The 19,525-nt window shown below is 49.1% G+C and overlaps 1 protein-coding gene across 5 annotated transcripts in view; it reads right to left on the bottom strand.

The window, feature by feature from the left end:
• Positions 1 to 11,005: 11,005 nt before the first annotated feature.
• The window catches only part of VPS8 (VPS8, CORVET complex subunit), a 149,964-nt gene continuing 141,444 nt past the window's right edge, over positions 11,006 to 19,525 (bottom strand). For 4 of the 5 annotated variants that reach the window (XM_019542951.1, XM_019542948.1, XM_019542950.1 and 1 more), the window contains 2 exons: positions 14,653 to 14,733; positions 11,006 to 11,835 (listed from right to left, as the gene is read on the bottom strand). In XM_019542951.1, the coding sequence (XP_019398496.1) occupies positions 11,686 to 11,835; positions 14,653 to 14,733 (231 nt within the window). In that variant the 3' untranslated portion in view covers positions 11,006 to 11,685. The remainder of the gene's footprint in view (positions 11,836 to 14,652; positions 14,734 to 19,525) is intronic. The other variant, XM_019542949.1, reaches the window with a different exon arrangement.

Raw genomic sequence — 19,525 nt, 5'->3', positions numbered from 1 at the left:
CACAGCTGCTCCTAAACCACCCCCAACCCGTGGCTGTCCAACCTCTTCTTGAACACCTCCAGGGAGGGGGCATCCACAGCTTCCTGGGCATCTGTTCTACTGTCTCACTGCTCTAAAACTGAAGTTTTCCATGAGATCCACGCTCTGTCTGCTTTGCTGCAACTACAAGCCATTGGCCCATGGATGGCCCTGTAGAGCATAGCAAGAGAGAAAAGGTGCTTTCCCTCTTCTTTAAGGCAGCCCTTCATGCATTTGAAGACTTGTCATGGCCCCCTCTTAAGCACCTTTTCTGCAAGCTGACCATGCTCAGCTCCTTCAGCCTCTCCTCATATGACTTGTCTTCCAAGCCCTTGATCACTTTTGTCACCAACCTTTTGACACTCTCCACAGCCTTTTTGAAGTGTAGAGCCCAGACCTGCACAGTATCCAGATGAGGCCTAACCAGTGCTGAGTAGACAGGTACTGTCACCTCCCGTGTCTTGCCATTAATGTTACTATTGATGCAGCCCAAAACTGTGTTAGCCTTTTGTGTAGCTGTCTTACACTGCAGACTCGTATGGAGTCTGTGACCTACCAAGACTCCCAGACCCTTCTCCATAGTGTGCTGTGCCACCAGGGTTCACCCATTCTGTATTTGCATTTTTGATGATTCTTCCTGAGATGTAGCTCTTTTGCATTTGTCAGCACTTAATTTCATCCTGATAGCGCCAGCCCAGTTTTCCAATCCAGCTAATCTAGGCCCCAGGGGGTTAGACATCATTTCAGTGGGATGGAGAGAGGTTGAGGAGCTAAATGTTGGTTTTAAAATGGGAGTTAAGCAGCTCTTAGGTGCCTAAGACCTTTTGTGGATCTAGCACTAAGTCCTTCCCTTTCTCCCAGTTGTGCAACAAGGTTTCCTCCCTTCTGAGGTTCTGGTGGCTGTTTCTGCTACGCCTACAAGCTGCGGCTAGGGCCTGGGCACTTGAAAGCCAGTACTCAGCCTCAGCAGAAGTCCATCACCACTGTCTAAGGGTCCCTCCCCTGGCTCAGTCCAAGTAAAATGTGGCTACCCAACCCACCTTGGCCTTCACCTGCACACTGACCCTATGTTCTGCCCCAGACCTCACTTGCATAGAACGGGGCTCATATTATACCAGCAGATTTCAGCAGGGTTTCCACAAAGACAAGAGTGGGCAGTCCATCCACCTGCTTCTATTAAATCATCTCCTCAGTTCTATTAAATGAGTGCACAAGTTGGAGATGCAGGTTTCTGCTCACACTTGTGACAGCTGACCAGAGTCATTGTTCCTGATGTCTCTCCTGACTACATTACATCCTCTGGGCTCTTCTAGCAGTAGCTCTTCTGGAAGCCTTTGAGGGTGACCAACATAATGGGAAGGATTGCACTTGGGAAGGAGAGGTGCCTTTATTTTCTTGTTCTTTCCTTGAGGATTTTGTTTTTCCTACCTGTCATTGTAGCAGAGAGGACCTTACCGATGGTTGGAATGGGGAAATCAGAAATAAAATGTTTATTGTGAAAAATGCTTTGACAGAAGACAAGCAGGGGCTGTAGAACGAGCTGGATAACTGACTTCCCTAAATTACCCTGGTTTCTCTCGGCCCCATTGCAATCTCAGGCTAAATCAATGCCAACAAGGAGGGTGTTGCAGTAGATTAGATAACATCTTGAAGTCCCTGCTGGCCCTGGCTGACTGCAATTCTCTGCTGCGGGGAACTGTCTCTAAGGGCCCCATCTCAGACACACCAGCAAAGCAGCTTCACTGATGACTGGTTATCCACAGAGTCCTGAAGAATCATGCTCACCAGTAAAACTCACCATGTGTATCAGTGCATGCAGGCCTGGACTGGGAGCTTTTCAGGAAGAGTTTGTTTCATTTGCCATCCTGCCGTGTGCAAAACAGCCTGGAAGTAAGTGGCTGAAGCTGTATCATGAAGCGCACGCACAAGCGGGGTGGATTAGGGTTGCCAAGGCAACTTGCAATTTGCATTTCCTGACTTTCAAGCGTCTTGACTTTGATTGGTAAAGTGCTTGCACCTGCATGGCTGACCATTGCACTGGAAGAGCCAGGTGGTATTAGTCAGAGCATTATTAGATTGAAGAGTAAGGCACATCTTGACAGATAGGCTCTAGTAGGTGCCACAGCTTCTGGAGTATCATAAAAGGGTTAGGCAGTGCTCGCATTCCCCAGACACCTTCCATGTACCAGCTTTCCTCCTGTGTGAGGTGGGATGGCCCATGTGCATGTTAGGTGTTTGTATCTGGGTCTCTCCACCAGAAAAGCCCAGCAGCTTTGCTCCCCGGGGCACCGGAAGGGCAGAACCAGGGCTCTAAGCTCTGCTAATGCTAACTTTCCCCCTCCCACCCAACCTTTCCCTGCCCCTTCCAGCACCTAACTCATGGGATGCTGCTCTTTTTCCTGCCTTCCCCCCCTGCAGTGGTGCTTGATAACTGAGCATCCTTGACAGCCTCTGTAGCAGCACTTGTCTCAAGGAATTACTTTTCAATACAAACCGTGCACTTAAATTGGGGCCTTGAAATGGGGCTTACAGTACTGAGGGCATGTACATGAGGGAAGGCCCACCTCACTTTGCCCTTCTCTCCTGCCTGTGTCCGTGCAGCCCCCTCCCCTGGACTGGGGACAATCATCAGCGGTTCCATCAGCAACTGATCAGCAGCCAAAAAAACAGGGCCAGTCCAGCTAGCATAACAGAAGACTGGTGTTGTCAATCCAACCTGTTGCCTTTTCCAACAGGATGATGAGTGGAGTTGAGAGGCTATGCTTGGACTTCTCAAAGGCATTTGACTTAGCACCACACTATAAGCTGATGAAAAGCTTTCATTTTATGGTGTTAGCAGGGCACATAGTAGATTGATTATAAACTGCCTCGTACACAGGCTTCACCGTGTAGTCGTTAACAGGAAGGCCGCAGCCAGCAGGGCCATTTCACAAAGGGACCTCAAGGGGTTGGCTCCTGCTCCAACAGTATTTATTTTTATGGGCAATCCAGACAATGATGCACTAGCTTTGCAGGCTCACAGAGCTGGCTGGGGCAGTAAATAATTGGAATGGCAATGTGAACTGAGTCCCCTAGTTAAGGGGTCACAATTCAGTGAGATGAATTTTAACACCATCCAGTCCTGTTGAGAAACAGGAACAGCGGGTACACCTAAAGGACAGGGGGCTGCTTTGGAAAGCAGACTCAGAGAAGGATGTCAGGGCCATGACAGATAATGGCTTCAACATGAGCTCTCAGGGACGTGCTGTGGGGGAAAGGTCTAGCATCCATGGATGTGGAGCACCGGCGGACTACGCCTGTGCATCTGGGAAGCGCTGAGCTGGTGCTGAGACCTGTCCAGTTCTGGTGACATCTTTCCTGTGGTGAGGACATGCTGGAGAGAGGTTCAAGAGGGACACACAAGCAAGCCATCACACCATGCAGCTCCAGCCATTTGTCCTATGAAAAAGGCCTTGGAGAGGTGACCTGCTCACTATGTGCGCTGCTGGCCCTCTGGAGACCTCCGATAACACAGACTCCTCCAGCCTTGCTGACAAGGGCCCAGTGTGACCCAGTGAGGAAAACTGGAGTCGGACAAACTCATCCTTGAAATCAGGTGCAATTGCCCGGTGGTGAGGGTGGATACTTGCTGAAGTAGCTTTCCCAGTGCCTGTGCTCAGATGCGCCACATTGTTGAGTTAATCATAGGCAAGCAGAAATGGGTGTGCAGAGCACATTCAGAGACAAGCCTTCCTAGAAGCACTGGGGATGTGGGGTAGACATGCCCTGAGCCCCACACTCATCCCAGTCGCACTCAGTGCTTTGGGGTCAACAAGATGCTTGCAGTGCTCTCAACACTTGCAGCTCTGTATGAAGGCAATGGTCAGCATCACTTCTCATGCTTCAGGGTTTCAGTCATTCACCTGGAGAGGGAAGACAGGAATTCCCCCCCAGTGCAAACTTGGACACACGTTCTGAGGTCTGGGGTGTTTTTTGGTCTTCCTGTGAAGCATCACCAAGTGACCATAGCTAGAGACAGGCCACCACACAAAACAAACCAGAGTGCTGCAGAGGCACAGAACATGCTCGCTCTCTCAAATTCCTGGTAGGCGCTTCTAATTCTCACTCAGGATCAAGCTAACAGCCAAATTCAGGGTGGAGAAAGAATTTTCTCCCAGAACCAACTGCTGAGATCACCTAAGCCTGTCCCACCTAACCAGCCAGTTGCCATTGCAGAGGATACACCATTGGCCTCTTCCAATCTCTGCCTGTGAAACACAATTTAGTACCCTAAGAACACTTTTGGCTTTGGTTTGACTAAACACTTTGGGCTCGATAAAATGTATCTGGGTGAAACCCAATGGCTTGCGACGGTCAGACAAAATAAACAGAACTCCCATCTGGCCATGAATAGCCCAGGCTGCCAAAGGGATCATCCACCCACCCCCAAACCATCTGCAGCAAGAAGACAAAAGTGTTACAGACCCAACACATTGATCCAAGCTGAATAGAAATGTCTTTGAAATTACTTAGCTGAACTGGCTGCGAGTGGGAGATGTGACCCTTTAATGCAGAGAGACAGAGGCTAAAAGGGCATTTCAGCACAGCGAGCTTGAGAGGCCTTTCATCTGGAAATAGCAGGAATGCCTTTTTGTCTCCTGCGCTATCACAGCAGCGCATTAGCATGTGACGCTCCCCTCCTTGAACATGAAAGGGCTAGACTCTTTCCCCATCATGCCTGGCAATTAGCAGGCGGCTTATTATTCAGCCTAATGTAGGGGGAAAAACACAGCTTAGTTAAAGTTTTATCAGAGCTGCCTTCTCTCTCGCTTGTATAATTAATTGTGTCTGAAAACTGCATGCACAGACACACACACAGTTTCCTGATATTATGCTTTTGTGCATCAAATGTCCTCTGCATTGCAAAGACTACTGGGCTCAACCCCTGCCACCCAATGGCAGGGCTGTGCTCGCATCTGGTCCTCACAGTCCAGGGACCAGAATCACCAGCTGTGGCTGCTGCTCACACCCATGCCTCTAGCACTCAGCAGGAACACAGCAGGGGTAAGTTTTTCTGTCTAACTGCCTCAGGACCAAAGGCTCTTCCCATCATGGTTTTGCAATCTGATTACACAACACCATGGGTATGTGGCCACATATCTGTGCCCACACATGCATGTATGCTACAACACTGTACAGTCTACACCTGTGGATATGGGACTCATCTTCATATACCACATAGGAAGATAATTAATTGCCAGACTCCCACCGAGCTAAATATGCACGGGGGGGAAAAAGAAAACCTGACAGTGGAATTTCTCTTCTCATTCCCACCAAGTGCATCTGTCATAGCATCGTAGACTTAGAAAGGACCTTAAGGGACGAGTTCAAGCCCTGGCACAGATGTTGGCTACCTTATTCCTGAACCATCCAAGACAGCTGCTTGCTGCCTGTCTAGCCTCTCCTTGAAAACCTCTAGTGAACGAGATCTCCCAGCAGCCCTGGCCAATGGGTTCCTGACAGCTAGGGCATTTTTCCTAAATTTAATCTACATCTGTTCTGCTGCTGTTCAAACCCATTGCTTTTCATCCTGAACTTGGCTTCTTTATGGCAGCCATTCAAGTATTTGAAAACTGCTATCAATGCCCTCACCTTGATCTCCTTTTCTCCAGACTAAAGCTACCTAGCTCTCACACCCTTTCATCCTATGGCTTGTATCCCAATTCCTTTATCAGTTGTGTCTCTTGCCTTCAGAGTCCCTCTAGCTTCTTTGCAGCCTTGTTAAAATACAGTGCCCAAAACTGGATGCAGTCAAGCTGTAACCAGCACTGAGTAGGTGTGGCGGAGCACCATCAACATGCTCGCCACTTCAAGGGCTTGCGCAGGCTGCAGACAAGCCTGCAAGTGGAGCAGCAAAGGGACACCCTCATCCTCCCCAGAAGTATTTTAAGGGGGGACATGTGTGGAGGCACACCTTTGGGTGCTTAACACTTTTAAGGGCTTGAGCAGGCTGAGAGGCAGCCTGCAGGTGACAGCAGAGGCAATCGGGTTGTCACATGACAGCCAGGAGACTACCTTATTGAAGCAGGGCTGAGCAACCGCAGTATAAGAGCTGGCCGAGGACCAGAGCCAACAGTTAATGCAGGGATGATGCTGAAATAGCATCACTCAGCTGGAGCTCTTCTGCTCCGAGGAACATGCTGGAGGTCAGGGCAGGAGCTATAGGGATGGAGGAGGTTCCTAGGGACTCAGTGGGGTTCCAAGTCTCGAGGAAATGGCTCTGGGTCTAAGGAGAGCTAGGCCAGCCTAGAAAGGGGCTTAGAGAGTGTGAGCCTACTGAGGGGCTGGGCAAGGCCCTGATTAGAACTGGCTGGGACTGAGGCCAGGGGCTCAGATGAGTCCAGTGGAGTAAATGGCTGCCGGATAGAAGATCTCTGGGGCACAAGGCAGGTCTGGTAGGAGTTGATGGCTGTATGGTAGGGCCCAAGGGGGGACCCCTGCTGAGTAGGGAGATCAGCTGCTGCCAGACTGATCCACACACTCTCGATTGGTCAATGCAAGGGGGCCAGGACTGACAGGCTGAAGGGCACGGAAGCCCACTGCGAGGGGCAGGCCAGGGTTGCGGACAGCTACTGGCACCCCGACTGGCCTGGAGGCAGGGCCAGAGCTTAACAGAGGCTGGAGGTTCCTTTGATTGGGGGCAGTGGGTGGGGACATCACTGCTGAGAGAGGAGAGGAGGTTAGCCAGCAAGCAGGCTGGTATGAAGGAGGCTGAAGTTCAGCAACCAGATGGGAGGTAACCAACAAGGGGCCTGAGAGCGAAGGGGCCAATGACTGAGAGCAGGATATGAGATGGTGGCTGCAGCAGAGTGCCCAGGCGTGAGTAGTCCAGGGAAAACATCCCAGAGCCCAGTGAGGGGAGGAAAGACCAGGCCAAGTTGACCTGTGGTCGTCCTGGGGCATGACCTAAAACTACACCCTGCTGGGGAGCATGGTATGGGGGCTGCTAGTAGCAGGGCAGTCCCCAGGAAATGCCACACCAGTGTCTCCCTAGTGAAAGCCAATGAGGTGCCAGAAAGCCTCAGCCCCCACTGCTTTGTGGGTGACCCTGTGAAAGGGAAAGGCTAAGAGAGCGCACCCTGAGAGAAAAGCAACAGGCTTGGGCAACAACACAGGGGCCAGAAAGGCCCAAGGCCTAAATGACAGTGGGGCTTAGTGGGAGGCCTGAAGGAAAATGAGGTCCAGGTATGTCAACAGATGCCTGAGGCCTAAGTGGGCCATAGGCCAAGAGTGGGGTCCAGGCATGTTGGCAGACACCTGAGGCCCACAAGGCCTAAAGCCCTGCAGCCCCAGTGAGGGGGTAGGGAGGCAAGGGCAAAGAGCCTAATGAGACACAAGGAGCCCAGAGTGAGGGGGCATGTGGCCAAAGTAGCACCATCACCTCCTGTGGCTTGCATACAACACTGATGTTAATACAGCCCAAAATTGAGACTAATCACAGGCGACTTATGGCAAAAGCCTTACTGAAGTGCAGGGATATTAGGTCCTATTGCCTTTGCCTCAACCACCAAGTTATCTGCCTAGAGTAGGACATCAAGTTGGTTTGGCATGATTTGGTCACCAAATCAACACTAGCTGTGAATGTGCATCCCTTTTCTCTTCCAGAGTTTTTACAAACAAGATAATTTATAATTTGGTGTGGTAACTTGCCAGGTGACCAAGCTAGCATTCCCTGTATTTTCCTTTCCCCCCTTCTAAAGATGGACACTATGTTAGTCCTTCTCCAAGCCTCTGGGACCTCACCTGTTGTCCATGACCTTGAGAATACTGTTAGCAGTCACTCTGAAATATCTTCAGCTCATTCTGTCTGCACCTTGGAATGCATTTCTTCAGGCTCAGCTAGTATCACTCAGGGTTGTCAAAAGTTTGGCCACCCAAACTGAGGGAGAAGGACCTCACTAAGCCTGTAGGCTCCAAAGAGATGGTGGCACCTACCTTGAGATGAAGGCCTTTGCTTGTTATCCCATCATGGTTTCTTGAATGTTTGTTGGGGGAAAGGGGAGGATTTATGCATAATTCTAATATTATAAAAGCCTAAGTCTGTCCATAACACGTTATTCGCGCTCTGATTGGCTGACAGAAACAGCCAATCGGAGTGCTCCAAGTGTGGGGGAGCGCTGCGAAGCCACGCCGAGAACCAGACAGAGGGTGGGAGAGCCAAGGCCAGCACTGGCCTTGGCTCTCCCACCCTGCTCCCTGCAAGAGGCAGAACAGTGGCAGCACGGGGCGTTAGTTGGTGGCATTCCATCCCAGGCCCCCCACCGTCATTCTTGACTGGCAATTGGCTAGTATTTAAAGAAAGCCACAGACCCTCTGTAGGACAGGGGGCTATGGGCAAAGAATAGAGGGCTATGGGTGTGAGGTTATTATTATCATCATCATTAGTATTAATAAAAGCTCTCTTTTTGTTTTCTAATTCCCTTCACAAGTTGCATCTCATTCTTCACCCTCACTTTCTCAACTGCTTTGAGGAAATTCTGCTACTCTGCCACAATGACTTCCATATCCACAAACAGCCTGTATGTTTCCTTTGATTTCCAGGCAGCTAAGAAACTCCTGATGTGACCAAATAAGTCTCCCGCTGGTCTTATGTGGTTTGGTACTGAACCTCCACTACACTGCCCGTTAGGCCCCTGCTACATGTTACTTATATTATGTAATTAACTGGTTAATCGTGCAATAAATTTAGGCTGGCCACACATGCAAAGTAACGACCACACGATAAAAAATTATTCTTCAGGTATAAATCAAGCCAACTAGCTTTGAACACAGTACTTGAAAATATGTAACAACTCTATAGCTGGTTTCTATTCAGCTTTCATTTGAACATGTAGCAGGGCCCCTAGGAACTGCCGGGACCCCCTTCAGCTCCTCTGTCCATGGGATGTTGCCTACTAATTCTGTCGGAGCACAGTTCGATAATCCTGGCTACTCTAGTGTCCTTTGGAATCGAACTGCTGAAATCTGACCCACCCTCTACTGGGAACTGCTGATCACAAGGGAAAGATACTTTTCAATGACTGACTCATGCCCTCTCCGGAGACTGACAGAGGGCAAAGAGGATATTGATTCCTTCTGGGAGGCATACAGCAGTTAAGAAGGTCATACAATCTCCTCAGATCGTAACCAATGTACACACATGCATCTGTACCCAGCTGCAACCACGATGCATTTGCAGCAACATCACGTTCTGCTCTATATTTGTCTCAGTATTTCAGGTCATGCACATTTTCATCACTCCTTTATCTTTAATGCACGTTCCCCACTACCCTCCCAGTTCTCTCTTGCACAAGCCCAGCACCCGGGTGTTGAGCACAAGGCCTAGATTTGGAGCCTGGGGCCTTCCTCTCTCTAGTCACAGTTAACCCTGTACTTATTCTGATGGCAAGGGAGATCTGGAGCACATGGGCAGGGCTGAAGAGGGAGCTTATGCCTGACAGCTCTGAGCTCAGAGCACCTCATGCTCCCATCTGTCACAGCAGGTGCTGCACCCAGGCCTTCTCCCCCAACCTCCATGCCCCAAGACCACACATTTGCTCTTTCCTCACTTCTTGTGCTGCCCCCTCCCCGTCCCCAGCACCAGGCAGGGAGCATCTCCCTGAAAGAAGAAAGGGATTGGCCAACAAGGGGGTGGGGAAGGAAACATACTTCTGGGAAGGACATTTTCCAGGTTGTAGGGGGAAGAGAGGGGAATGTTCTCACAGGAGCAGACAATGACAGTCCTCCTCTGTAGGGCTTCCCTACCAGAATCCAACAGTACATGTACCATGGGGCAAGACATGACTGGCTTTTGTTCTCACCCCTGCGACAGGCATCAGTATCCTCAGCCCATCTATTTAATTTCTTCTTCCAGCCTGGACAGTAACAGCACTGCTTGGGGCAGATCTACATCTTAGTTGGCATAACAGTGTCTGTTTTCTCTGGGTAAGTGACTGTGTTAATAGTCTCACTTTGCAGGCCCCGCATGTCACGCATGAGGAAGGGAAGCACTTGATACATTACTATTGACCTCCCAGCTCAGATCCAACTTCAGCAGGCTGGTTTCTGTCCCATGTGAAGTATAATCTGCAGCATTTTACAATGAACTGATCCCTGCAGTGGGCATGTGTTTGGTTTAAAGAAAAATCTACTCACCTGGTGCTGTTCCACTGCAGGCAAGGCCTCATAGTCAAGCCAGAAGTGCCAGGGCTGAAGTACTTTTTGGTACCGGTGAAGTCACGGTACTTTGCTAGCTACTAGAAATGTTATAATGTTCACCCAAACCAGGGTACCAACTTGGTGCCCCTGCAAAGGGACAGCTCTTTCCATGTCCTCGGTAAGACAAACCTCTCTTGCTTCTACACCTGAACCTGTTCTTTGGGCATGGTGTTTGGGAGCTTTCCTAGGCTGGGGAATATACAGATATGATCAGTCCTCAAGCACTGTCAAGCCATCAACTGCATCTGCGCCACAACTCACCCTCCCAGGGGGGACTGGGGAAGAAGAGATATTCTGTCACAGTTACAGCCTCATATGTCGGGAAGGAAAGGCTGAAAAAGGAGCAATCAGTCCTGCTTTGGGGTAACTCATGTACAGGTCATTGAGTTAAAAGATGGGGGTGGAAAGGAACATTAAGTCCTTTTCACGTAAAGCATGGTCTTAGAAGCAGCCAGCCCAATATCTATGCAGCTGATGTAATACTTCTGCTCTGTTGGACATGGAAGAAGGCTGTGCAAAAGCTAGCACCAAACCAGATCAGGAATCAGCCAATACAAAGTACCCGGGACTAGAGGTTGCATCTTCCAAACCAGCTGGATGGGATACTGCCACGCATCTTCTGCTACCAAACTTTTAATTAATGGCAATGAGAAGAACCATCATCTCCAGAGCTGCACCTGTCAAAACAACCCTTCTGCCCCCTCTCTCCTGTGCGAGTGGCTTAAACAGCTGTTCATCAGGACTGCAGAACTTAAAGGAGAGGATTTTTTATTATTATTATTATTATAATTACTAAATGGAATTTCACAGGAGTGTTGCACACAGGTTCTCCCAGACACACACTCTTCACCCCTCCCAGGTCCACAGTGCTCCATACAGTGAAACCACCTGCTTCTATCTGATCCACTATTCTGTATTTGCAAACTCCTTATGAGAAAGGAATTTCTTCACTCTACTGCTTTTACTGATACTGAAATTCAACTCAAGTTAATTATCCACTCCCCCCATATGTGTTAAGGCAGCAGCTCAAGACATGCTGACTTGGCATGTGGGACAGTATGTATTCCCTCGGAATAAGAATGGACGTGGTACAGATTCCAGGCATTTGGGTGAACTTGACTGGAGAAACAGTAGCTCCAAGGATTAGTACAGCTGCCCCAAGACCTTGTTCTTGTCACTGATGGATTTGCCAAAGAGTTCATAGTTTCCAGAGGACAAAGAGGCTGACAGAGGGATCCTAATAGAGATGGCCTATAGTTACAAACCCACTGATCACAAAGCAGCGTCACAAAATGAAGTCACGTTTGCACAGACCTGCAAATCTGAACAAGCATGACAGATCTCTGCATCAGTTGCTCAGTCTCTTGCATCGAAGGCAGGAATTGTCCCACAGTGCTCTGCAGCCGTCACGGGCCTCACCAGGGAAGACAGTTACTCCTCTGTGAATGGAGGGGGAGCAAGGTGCAGCTGGAAATTCTCATTCTGGAAAACGCTGCTCAGGGCAGAGTCGCCTTGTGAGATGCTGAGTGGCCCGGGCCTTTCTCCACCACGACTCCGGGACAGCTCTGTCAGGAGAGCCAACTGGGAGACAAAAGAAATGTGTCACTCACTACCCCAGGGCCTGAGCAGTCCTCACAGAAGTTAGCAAGGCCAGTACATCACCAAAGACAGCAGCCAAGGCTTTTCAGTTCTCCTGTGTGGCAGGAGGCAGCCTTTCTATGGGCTCACGCTGCTCATATAAGTGTAATGTGAAGATCTGTTTTCCCCTTCCTCCAAGGTATCTGCTGCCATTGGCCACAGCCCAGAGCAGGAGCTGGGCCATGTCAGCATGGCAAGCTGATGTACTGTACAGTACGATTTGAGCAACAATGTCCACCTGTCCCCGCCCCCCCCACCATTGTGTGGTACCTGCTGGAGAACCACCCCTAACCACTCTCACAGCCACCTATGGGGATGACCTCAAGGAAAGTGGAAGCTGACATGGACCAGATCTGGGAAGGGGTCAACACCCTGACCAGAAGCACTCCTGCATCAGCAGACAGGGAAAGGGGAGGGGGCCCAAGGGAAGCCTCTCCTGTGACCATGCAAGAAGTTACACACTGCTCCTGTGACTGCGGATGGACACACAGGGCTTCTGCAGACCAAGGAGGCATCTCTGGGGTGATGGAACTCAACAGGATAAAAGAGCTGGGGCAGCTGCAGAGCACAGAGGGGTGGAGGTCTTGCTCCATAAACCACAGCAGACCTGATCAGGAAGCAGCTCTGGTGCAACTAACTGGGCCCAGAGCTCCAGACAGAAGGAAGGCAGCATCTCCTGGAGCCATCAAGCAGGGCATCATCATTTGGCCACACCACCCCTAGGCAGCTCTCCCTTGGCTTGAACTCTCTAGGCCTACCAGGGGTTATGACTGCCCTTAACTGTATGGGGGGGAAATGGGGACACATGTCCCCACATCTAGAGAGCTGTCAGGAGCACCTATGTTTTGTACCCATATGAACATTTGACCCCTTCTTTGAAGCTAGGACCAGGATCCTTTGCTGACAGCCGCTGACAGAAAGCAAGTGGAGATGGTGCATTAATGTGTATGACATGGCTGCAATTGGTATCAGTCTTCTGGTGACAGAAACTGGCCCTGTAAAAAATACTTCCATGTCAGACGTGACAGCATAAGGGCGTCACTTCACACGTGTTGTCCCTGAAAAGCAGCCTCTTTGCTGGAGCATCACATCTGCGCTGGGGGCGGGGGGGAGACTTTGTGTGTCAAGGTACTGTTAGCAATGCATGCAGAGCCTCTGCCACAAGCTGCCCGTAGGAGCGTAGCCTGCCTCAGCAGACTTGCAAACCCATTTGGGGCCCTTGGAAGGAAGCAACTGGCCCAAGAGATGTAGAAGCAAAGGAGGGCTCAGCTGTTAACAGGCTGCTTGGGAAAGCCCTCTTTACCCACAGCAGGGTCACCATTTCTCCACCAGCAGGGCTGGCTTCTCCTCTTTGCTCCATACCCTCCTGGACTGGACTTGACTGAACCCTGGCTGGCACTAGGGGCACTTCTGCATGTGCTCTAGGGCTGGGTGGGGGGCAGCGCTTTAATTTGAGTGGCTCTAAGAGCCACTCTAATTAAAGCACCGCCACATCTCATGCATCAGCGTCCCCACACTTAAAAATGGGGGTAAGGGGGCACCAACTAAAGCTCATTCAACAAGCCTTAGTTTAAGCACCCCCACCACCATTTTAAAGCATGGATACTCTGATACATGAGATGCAGGAGGCTGCTGGAGTGAGGTAATGGCCATGCTGCAGCTGAGCTCAATCCATCGAGTCTGCTCTGATGCGCTGGAATTCCAGTGCGTCGGTGCAGCCTCCATGCTCATGTATAGGCACCCCAGAAGACTAGAGATAGGCAAAATCTTAGGACTGACTATTTATAGATCAAGTCACTAGCTGGTAAAGCATGTCTCAAGCCTCAGGCTGGGACAGCAGGTGTGTAGAGAGCATCCCTGGCATCGCTACCTCATCTGCCACCAGCTGGGAAGAATCTTCCCTGAGAGGAGAGTTCAGTTTTGCAACAGCTCTTTACCGTACGTTGCACAGTCGGGGAGGAGAACAGGGGCAGGTATTGTGAGAGCACCCATCACCAGTCCCTTTACACCATCTGAAGCACCCTCTGCCCCTCACAGCAGCATTATCTGGTCTCTCATGTTGTCTGCTTGCTTCCTGGTTTGAATTCCCTAGGAACTCTGCTCCCATGCAAACTTCACCCTTAAAACACACCCTCTTCCCATCGTCCTGGCTTCCTAGCTTACCATCTAAGCGTCCAACCTCCTTTTAACTCCACAGTGCCTGGCCTGGCTGGTCTATCTAGAAACCCAGGTTGGGTTTTTTCTGTTTAAACATTTCTCCACAGCCTGTAGGCAATCTGCCCTGTGCAGTCTTCAAAAGGTTTCTGATGAAAATAAACCTATTCTTTAGCAACAGTGTCAGTCACTTATGCCTGTGTGCTGTGAGAGGGCAAAAATATCCTTCCTCTTCCTTTGTGGTGAGCATGGTGCTAATGAGTCTTTGTCAGATCAAGGAGGGGAGGACAGAGACAATATCCTGGTGCCTCCCCTTTTCCCTCTGCCATCAGCACGCTGAGACAAGGCTGGAGTGTTCAATTACAGCCTGAAGAAGGGTGTTTGTGCCTGAAAACTTGCAAAGAACAATTTTTCCCACTATTTAGTTGATTGAGTAAAAGATATCACATCTACCCAAAGAACCTTGTCTGCCAAGTACAGCCAGGGATTTCTACTCCTCTCCTGCTCTGTGATATACACAAGTGTTCTTCTCAGAGCATTTTCCCCAAACCCCTGATCAAGTAAAAAAGAAAAAAGGAAAAAAAAAAAAAAAGGAAGCCACTTTACCCTGGAGGTTCCTCGGTAAAGTCGGCAGAGTTGATCAAAGGCCTGGATTTGCTGGGGATCCAACGCAGACTCTGAACTTGCCTGAAAAACAAAGTGACCAGGTTGCGAAAAACAGAACAAAACCAAATGAGGTTAAAATTCAAACTAAATGCTAGGCATTTAGACTGATGAATATCACAAGGTTGAAACAGCCAGCCTACAGCTCAGTATCTTTCGATAGAGGACACACTGCCTTTGCTTCAGGTCATTGTTCTGGGTTCTTTATTTGTTCTGCAAACCAAGTAATACAAGGCTTTAAGTGCACTGAAAGCTGTGGTAATGACAAACCCGGATGATCAGTAATGCATACTTACTGCAGTGCATAATGCATGTTCCCAAATTGCTTTACAAACATTAAATTAATATTCCAGGAAGACAAGATGGACTATTCAGTGTGGTTATAGGCTCTTCTCTTATTAAATAATAATATGTTTCTATATTAAAACTTTTCTGCTTGTGTTCTAAAGCAATACGGTTATCTATAAGATGTACTAAGAGCTAAGGATAAAAAACACTCCTCATTAGCAATGACCTGATGAAAGCTAGTAGGCTATAAAAATAAATTCCAGGAGAACTAACTATTCATATACAAGACTCCAAATTTCCCCCCCCCAAAAAAAAAAATACAATAGAAGATTTTTCTTTTTTTTTAAAATACAATGAGCAGCCACCAGTCGTTTTGAATCTTCCTGATTTGAGGTCATCTCAAGTCTCTTTGGAGATGAAATGGCAAGTCATAGCAACAGCTCATGCCAGATCAGAAGAACCACTAATATCATTCCCCCTAAAGAAGGGATGGTGCCTGGAATCTGTCTCAAAGACACTGAGAGTGCTGCCATTAATTTCAATGGGCCAGGATCACCTTACCCTAAACAAAAGGTGCCCCAATAATGCTAGACACCCATACTTTGTTGTTTGTGGGGGCATGTGCACAGGAAGAGAAATGTATGCCAAAAAATCTATTGCGAGAGTAGGAAGTGCATCCTCCCGCAAAAGCATTCCAATTGAGGGTCACAACACATTTGTCACTTATGTAACATGTTTCATATTCATCACAAGTTATTTTACATTTAAAATAGCCCTTTCCCCAACTGCTCTGCACACATTAACTTTCACAATACCTTTTAGAGGAAGTGCAAGATGCCATAACATTTTCCGCACATGTAACCACTGGCAAAGTGGTTTAAAAGCCTGCCCAGAAAGCATGGAGCAGGTCAGTAGCAGCACTGAAAGAAAACCCAGGGCACTGGCTACTGGTGCCCTACTTGAACCCGTCATTTCCACATGAAAATACATGATGTGGAACCAGCAAGTCAATCATTACAGCACAACCCAAATTAGGACATCCACACAATCTGATTTTTTTTTTTTTTTATTATGTACAGCCTCTTCATTTGCTGTTACATTAAAACAAGCCACTCATGCTTGTGGCTGTCAGCTCTCCAGGCTGGCCTGAGTCCAAATTAGAGACAAACCCAAGGGAAGAACCACCCCACTGGCTCAGATGCAATGTGAGACCTCTCCTGGCACAGCCTTGGGGAAGCCAACCCACCCTCCATGAGAAAGCAAAAGGAAAGGCACCTGCTCAGGATGGTGAGGGAGGAGGAGCACAAAGCAAGGTACGATTTTCCTTGAGACTATCTCCTCATCCTTTGGCTCCACTTGGACCTATTACGCTTGGAGGCAGACATGCAAATGAGCAGCTGGAAGGCAGTTTCCAGAGCCACTAACCCTCAGGGGAATCAACCATGCTTGCCGATATGCTAGATGCACACTGCTGGTACTGTGGTAGGCAAGCTGATGCCCCGGCTGTCCTGGTGCTGCTGGGGCATATTCTACGATGCTAGAAGAAAGCCCTCTCGCTTTGGTATTCTGTTACTCTGTGTGTAACATGGGCCAGTGTGGTGTCCTCCTGTACATCGCTCTTCTTGCCCTGCTCACAAGGGCCACAAATGACTCAATCTCTTTCATCCTCTGCCTTTTTTGGTTCCTTTTTGCAGCTTGTTTTCTCTTCTCCTTTCCTGGTCCCCTGAAGACTTGTTTCCACCTGCCCTTTCTTTAATCCCTTTGCTGGTCTCCCATTCCCTTTACTGTACATCTTGATATTTACTTAGCTGCCTACCTCCTGTTCCATGGACAGGGCAGCCTGGCTGTATGGACACGCCAAAAGCTGCCACGGCTGTGCTCAACCCCCTTCTTAGTTTCAGCCTCCTGTTCTGGCCAAGTACAGCCAGGGCAGAGCCACAGGGGACAACTTGAAGGCCATAAGCCCAGGACATTGTCTTACTGAAAGGGCATGTAAACCCTTGCAGGTACTATTGGTTTACGGACCTCCACCCCCCAGCCCTTCCATCAGCCCCTGCCATCCCTTGCCAGGGAGCCCCTCACCTATTAAAGCTCCCAGGTCCTGTAGCCAGGGAGCCCAGAAGCCACTGACTGACGATCAGTTCCCCGGGCTGCAGCACGCTGGGATTTTTACCAGATGTGCTTGCAATATTGGAGCCAGATCACTGGAGTCAGCGGCAGTCTGAGTCCCTAGGCTGCAGGCTCACCGAGTCTTTTACCTAGCCCAGGTGCTAGATTGTGGCAAACCACCACTGTACATTGGGAGCGTTACCCAGAAAAGATGTCACCAGCCTGGTAGCCGTGATACCACACACCTGGGCAGGCTGTCAGGAGGCATCCTGTTCTCTCCTCCCTTTCAGTTGTGGGGAGAGGGAATAGAGCACTGCGAGATAGTGCAGGAATCTCTGATACTCATGTACATCCCACAAGAGAGGTAACATTGGGAGGGGACCTTAAAGAGGTCTGCATTTCGAATGAATCTGCCTCGAAGAGATTGATGTTGTTTCTTGATGAGTTTCTGGTGGAAGAAAAAAACCCTCTACCACTGGAAACTGAGATCTGCAATTCACTCATGCTAGTATGAATATGGCCACATGGAAACCAGGACTAATAAAACATTCCCAATCCAGTTCTTTTGTCCTTTACATTTGCAATCTAAGCATTTACGTTAAGAGGTTTTTGTTCATAACCACTGGTCAAAAGATGAGGTTCACTGTGTGTACTATAGGTGACTTTTAGAAAAGGTAAATTTAGCAATAAAAAGACTCAAAGCAGGAGTTGTACATCTCCTACAGACAAGTAACGTAGCAATAAGACATTTCATTGTCCCTAACAAAGTAACGTCATCTCTATAGGCAAAACAAGGGATAACAAGGAAAGCTGATCATTTACTGCTGCCACAGTCAACCAAGGACAAGAAAACCGTAACATATAATTGCCTCCTTTTTTTTTGCTATTTCTCCACTTGTCCGTATGTAACTATCAATCAGATTGTTCTCAGGGCTGATGAGCAGAAATATTGCAAGCAATTTTTTTCCTGTTGTCATGGAAACAAGTGCTGTGGGGCCTTTTCCTTTTTTTAAAAAAAAACCCATGTAACTAAAGGAATGCTCTTCATTCAATGCTACAGGGAGTCTCCCTCAGCCAGGCTGACATCTGTGGCAATACATGTAGAATAAACTTCCAATCTTGCATGCACAGAACCAAAATACAGATTCTGCTTCAAAATGCTGAGCCGGCTGGGCAGGCAAATACCTGATTCCTGAGCATCTCCAAGTGAATTGAGCCAGTGGGATACAGATAGTGCTACTTCACAAGGATTCAGACTAGGAGTCGCCCAGAACAAGCTATTAGTTGAGTCAGCAGTAGGTATAAAAATGTGGTCCATTTGCATAGAAAAAGGGAGACAAGGTCTTTGGCTCCACATTCACGAGACACAGGCCCCCAAGCCGCCTGCTCTGATGACTGCGCCCAGAGTCATCAATGAAGCCAGGCGAATTCCCGCAGCACACAATTTTATTCCTCCCCCACTTTCGGAATCACCTAACTGTGTCGTGCGGTTACAATTATCTTGAATTTCACAGCTGCAAAATCCATCAGCAGCTAGAGCGTGACTGGAGCAGCACTGCACAGTCACTGAAGGGACTCTCTGAACGAGCCTGCCATGGAAGTCGCTCGCAGCTCCTGGAAGAGGCCTCCTGTACCGCTCACTGAATGTCACCATGTCGAACCAATGGCATTTCAAAAGATGCCACCGTGGCCCTCTCTCGGTGCTGCTCTCAGTGGCAGTCGATGCAATACAGGATCAGTAGAGCATGCAATAATCAGAGGAGGGAGGGGAGCTACAATCCTGCCTCACCACAAACTAGGATCCTCACACTTCTGCTGTAGCTGGGAGGGAGAACAGAGACCGTGTTGGAGACCCTAGACCCCAGGGGAAGCGCACCTAGGCCAAGGGTTAGTGAGAACTAGTTAGGGAACTTCTGGAGGGACTGGATGTATTCAAATCAGCTGGCCTGGATGATCTCCGCCCTTGAGTACTGACGGAATTGGCTGAGGTCATTGCGGGACCCCTGGCATGGCTTTATGAGCGCTCGTGGTGCTCTGGTGTGGTGCCAGAGGACTCTAAGAGGGCCATCTTCAAAAAGAGGAGGGAGGAGGACCCAGGAAACTATAGGCCAGTTAGTCTTACCTTGACCCTGGGTAAGCTGTTTGAGAGAATTATTCTGGCACATGTCCACGAGGGGCCAGCAGGGGAGATTATGTTTAGGGGCAACCAACATGGGTTCATTAGCGGCAGGTCCTGTCAAACCAACCTGGTGGCCTTCTACAACCAGATCACCAAATCCTTAGATGCAGGGGTAGCAGTGGACATAGTCTTTCTGGACTTTCGGAAGGCCTTCGACACTGTCTCTCACCCCGTTCTCATTAAGAAACTGGGGGACTGCGGTGTCAACACCCACACAGTCAAATGGGTCACCAACTGGCT

This window comes from Crocodylus porosus, unplaced genomic scaffold, assembly GCF_001723895.1.
Source record: "Crocodylus porosus isolate Cpor-Errol unplaced genomic scaffold, CroPor_comp1, whole genome shotgun sequence".
NCBI classification, from domain to species: Eukaryota; Metazoa; Chordata; order Crocodylia; family Crocodylidae; genus Crocodylus; species Crocodylus porosus.
Note: the sequence above shows the minus strand (reverse complement) of the source record. Positions and strands in the feature narration are given on the sequence as shown.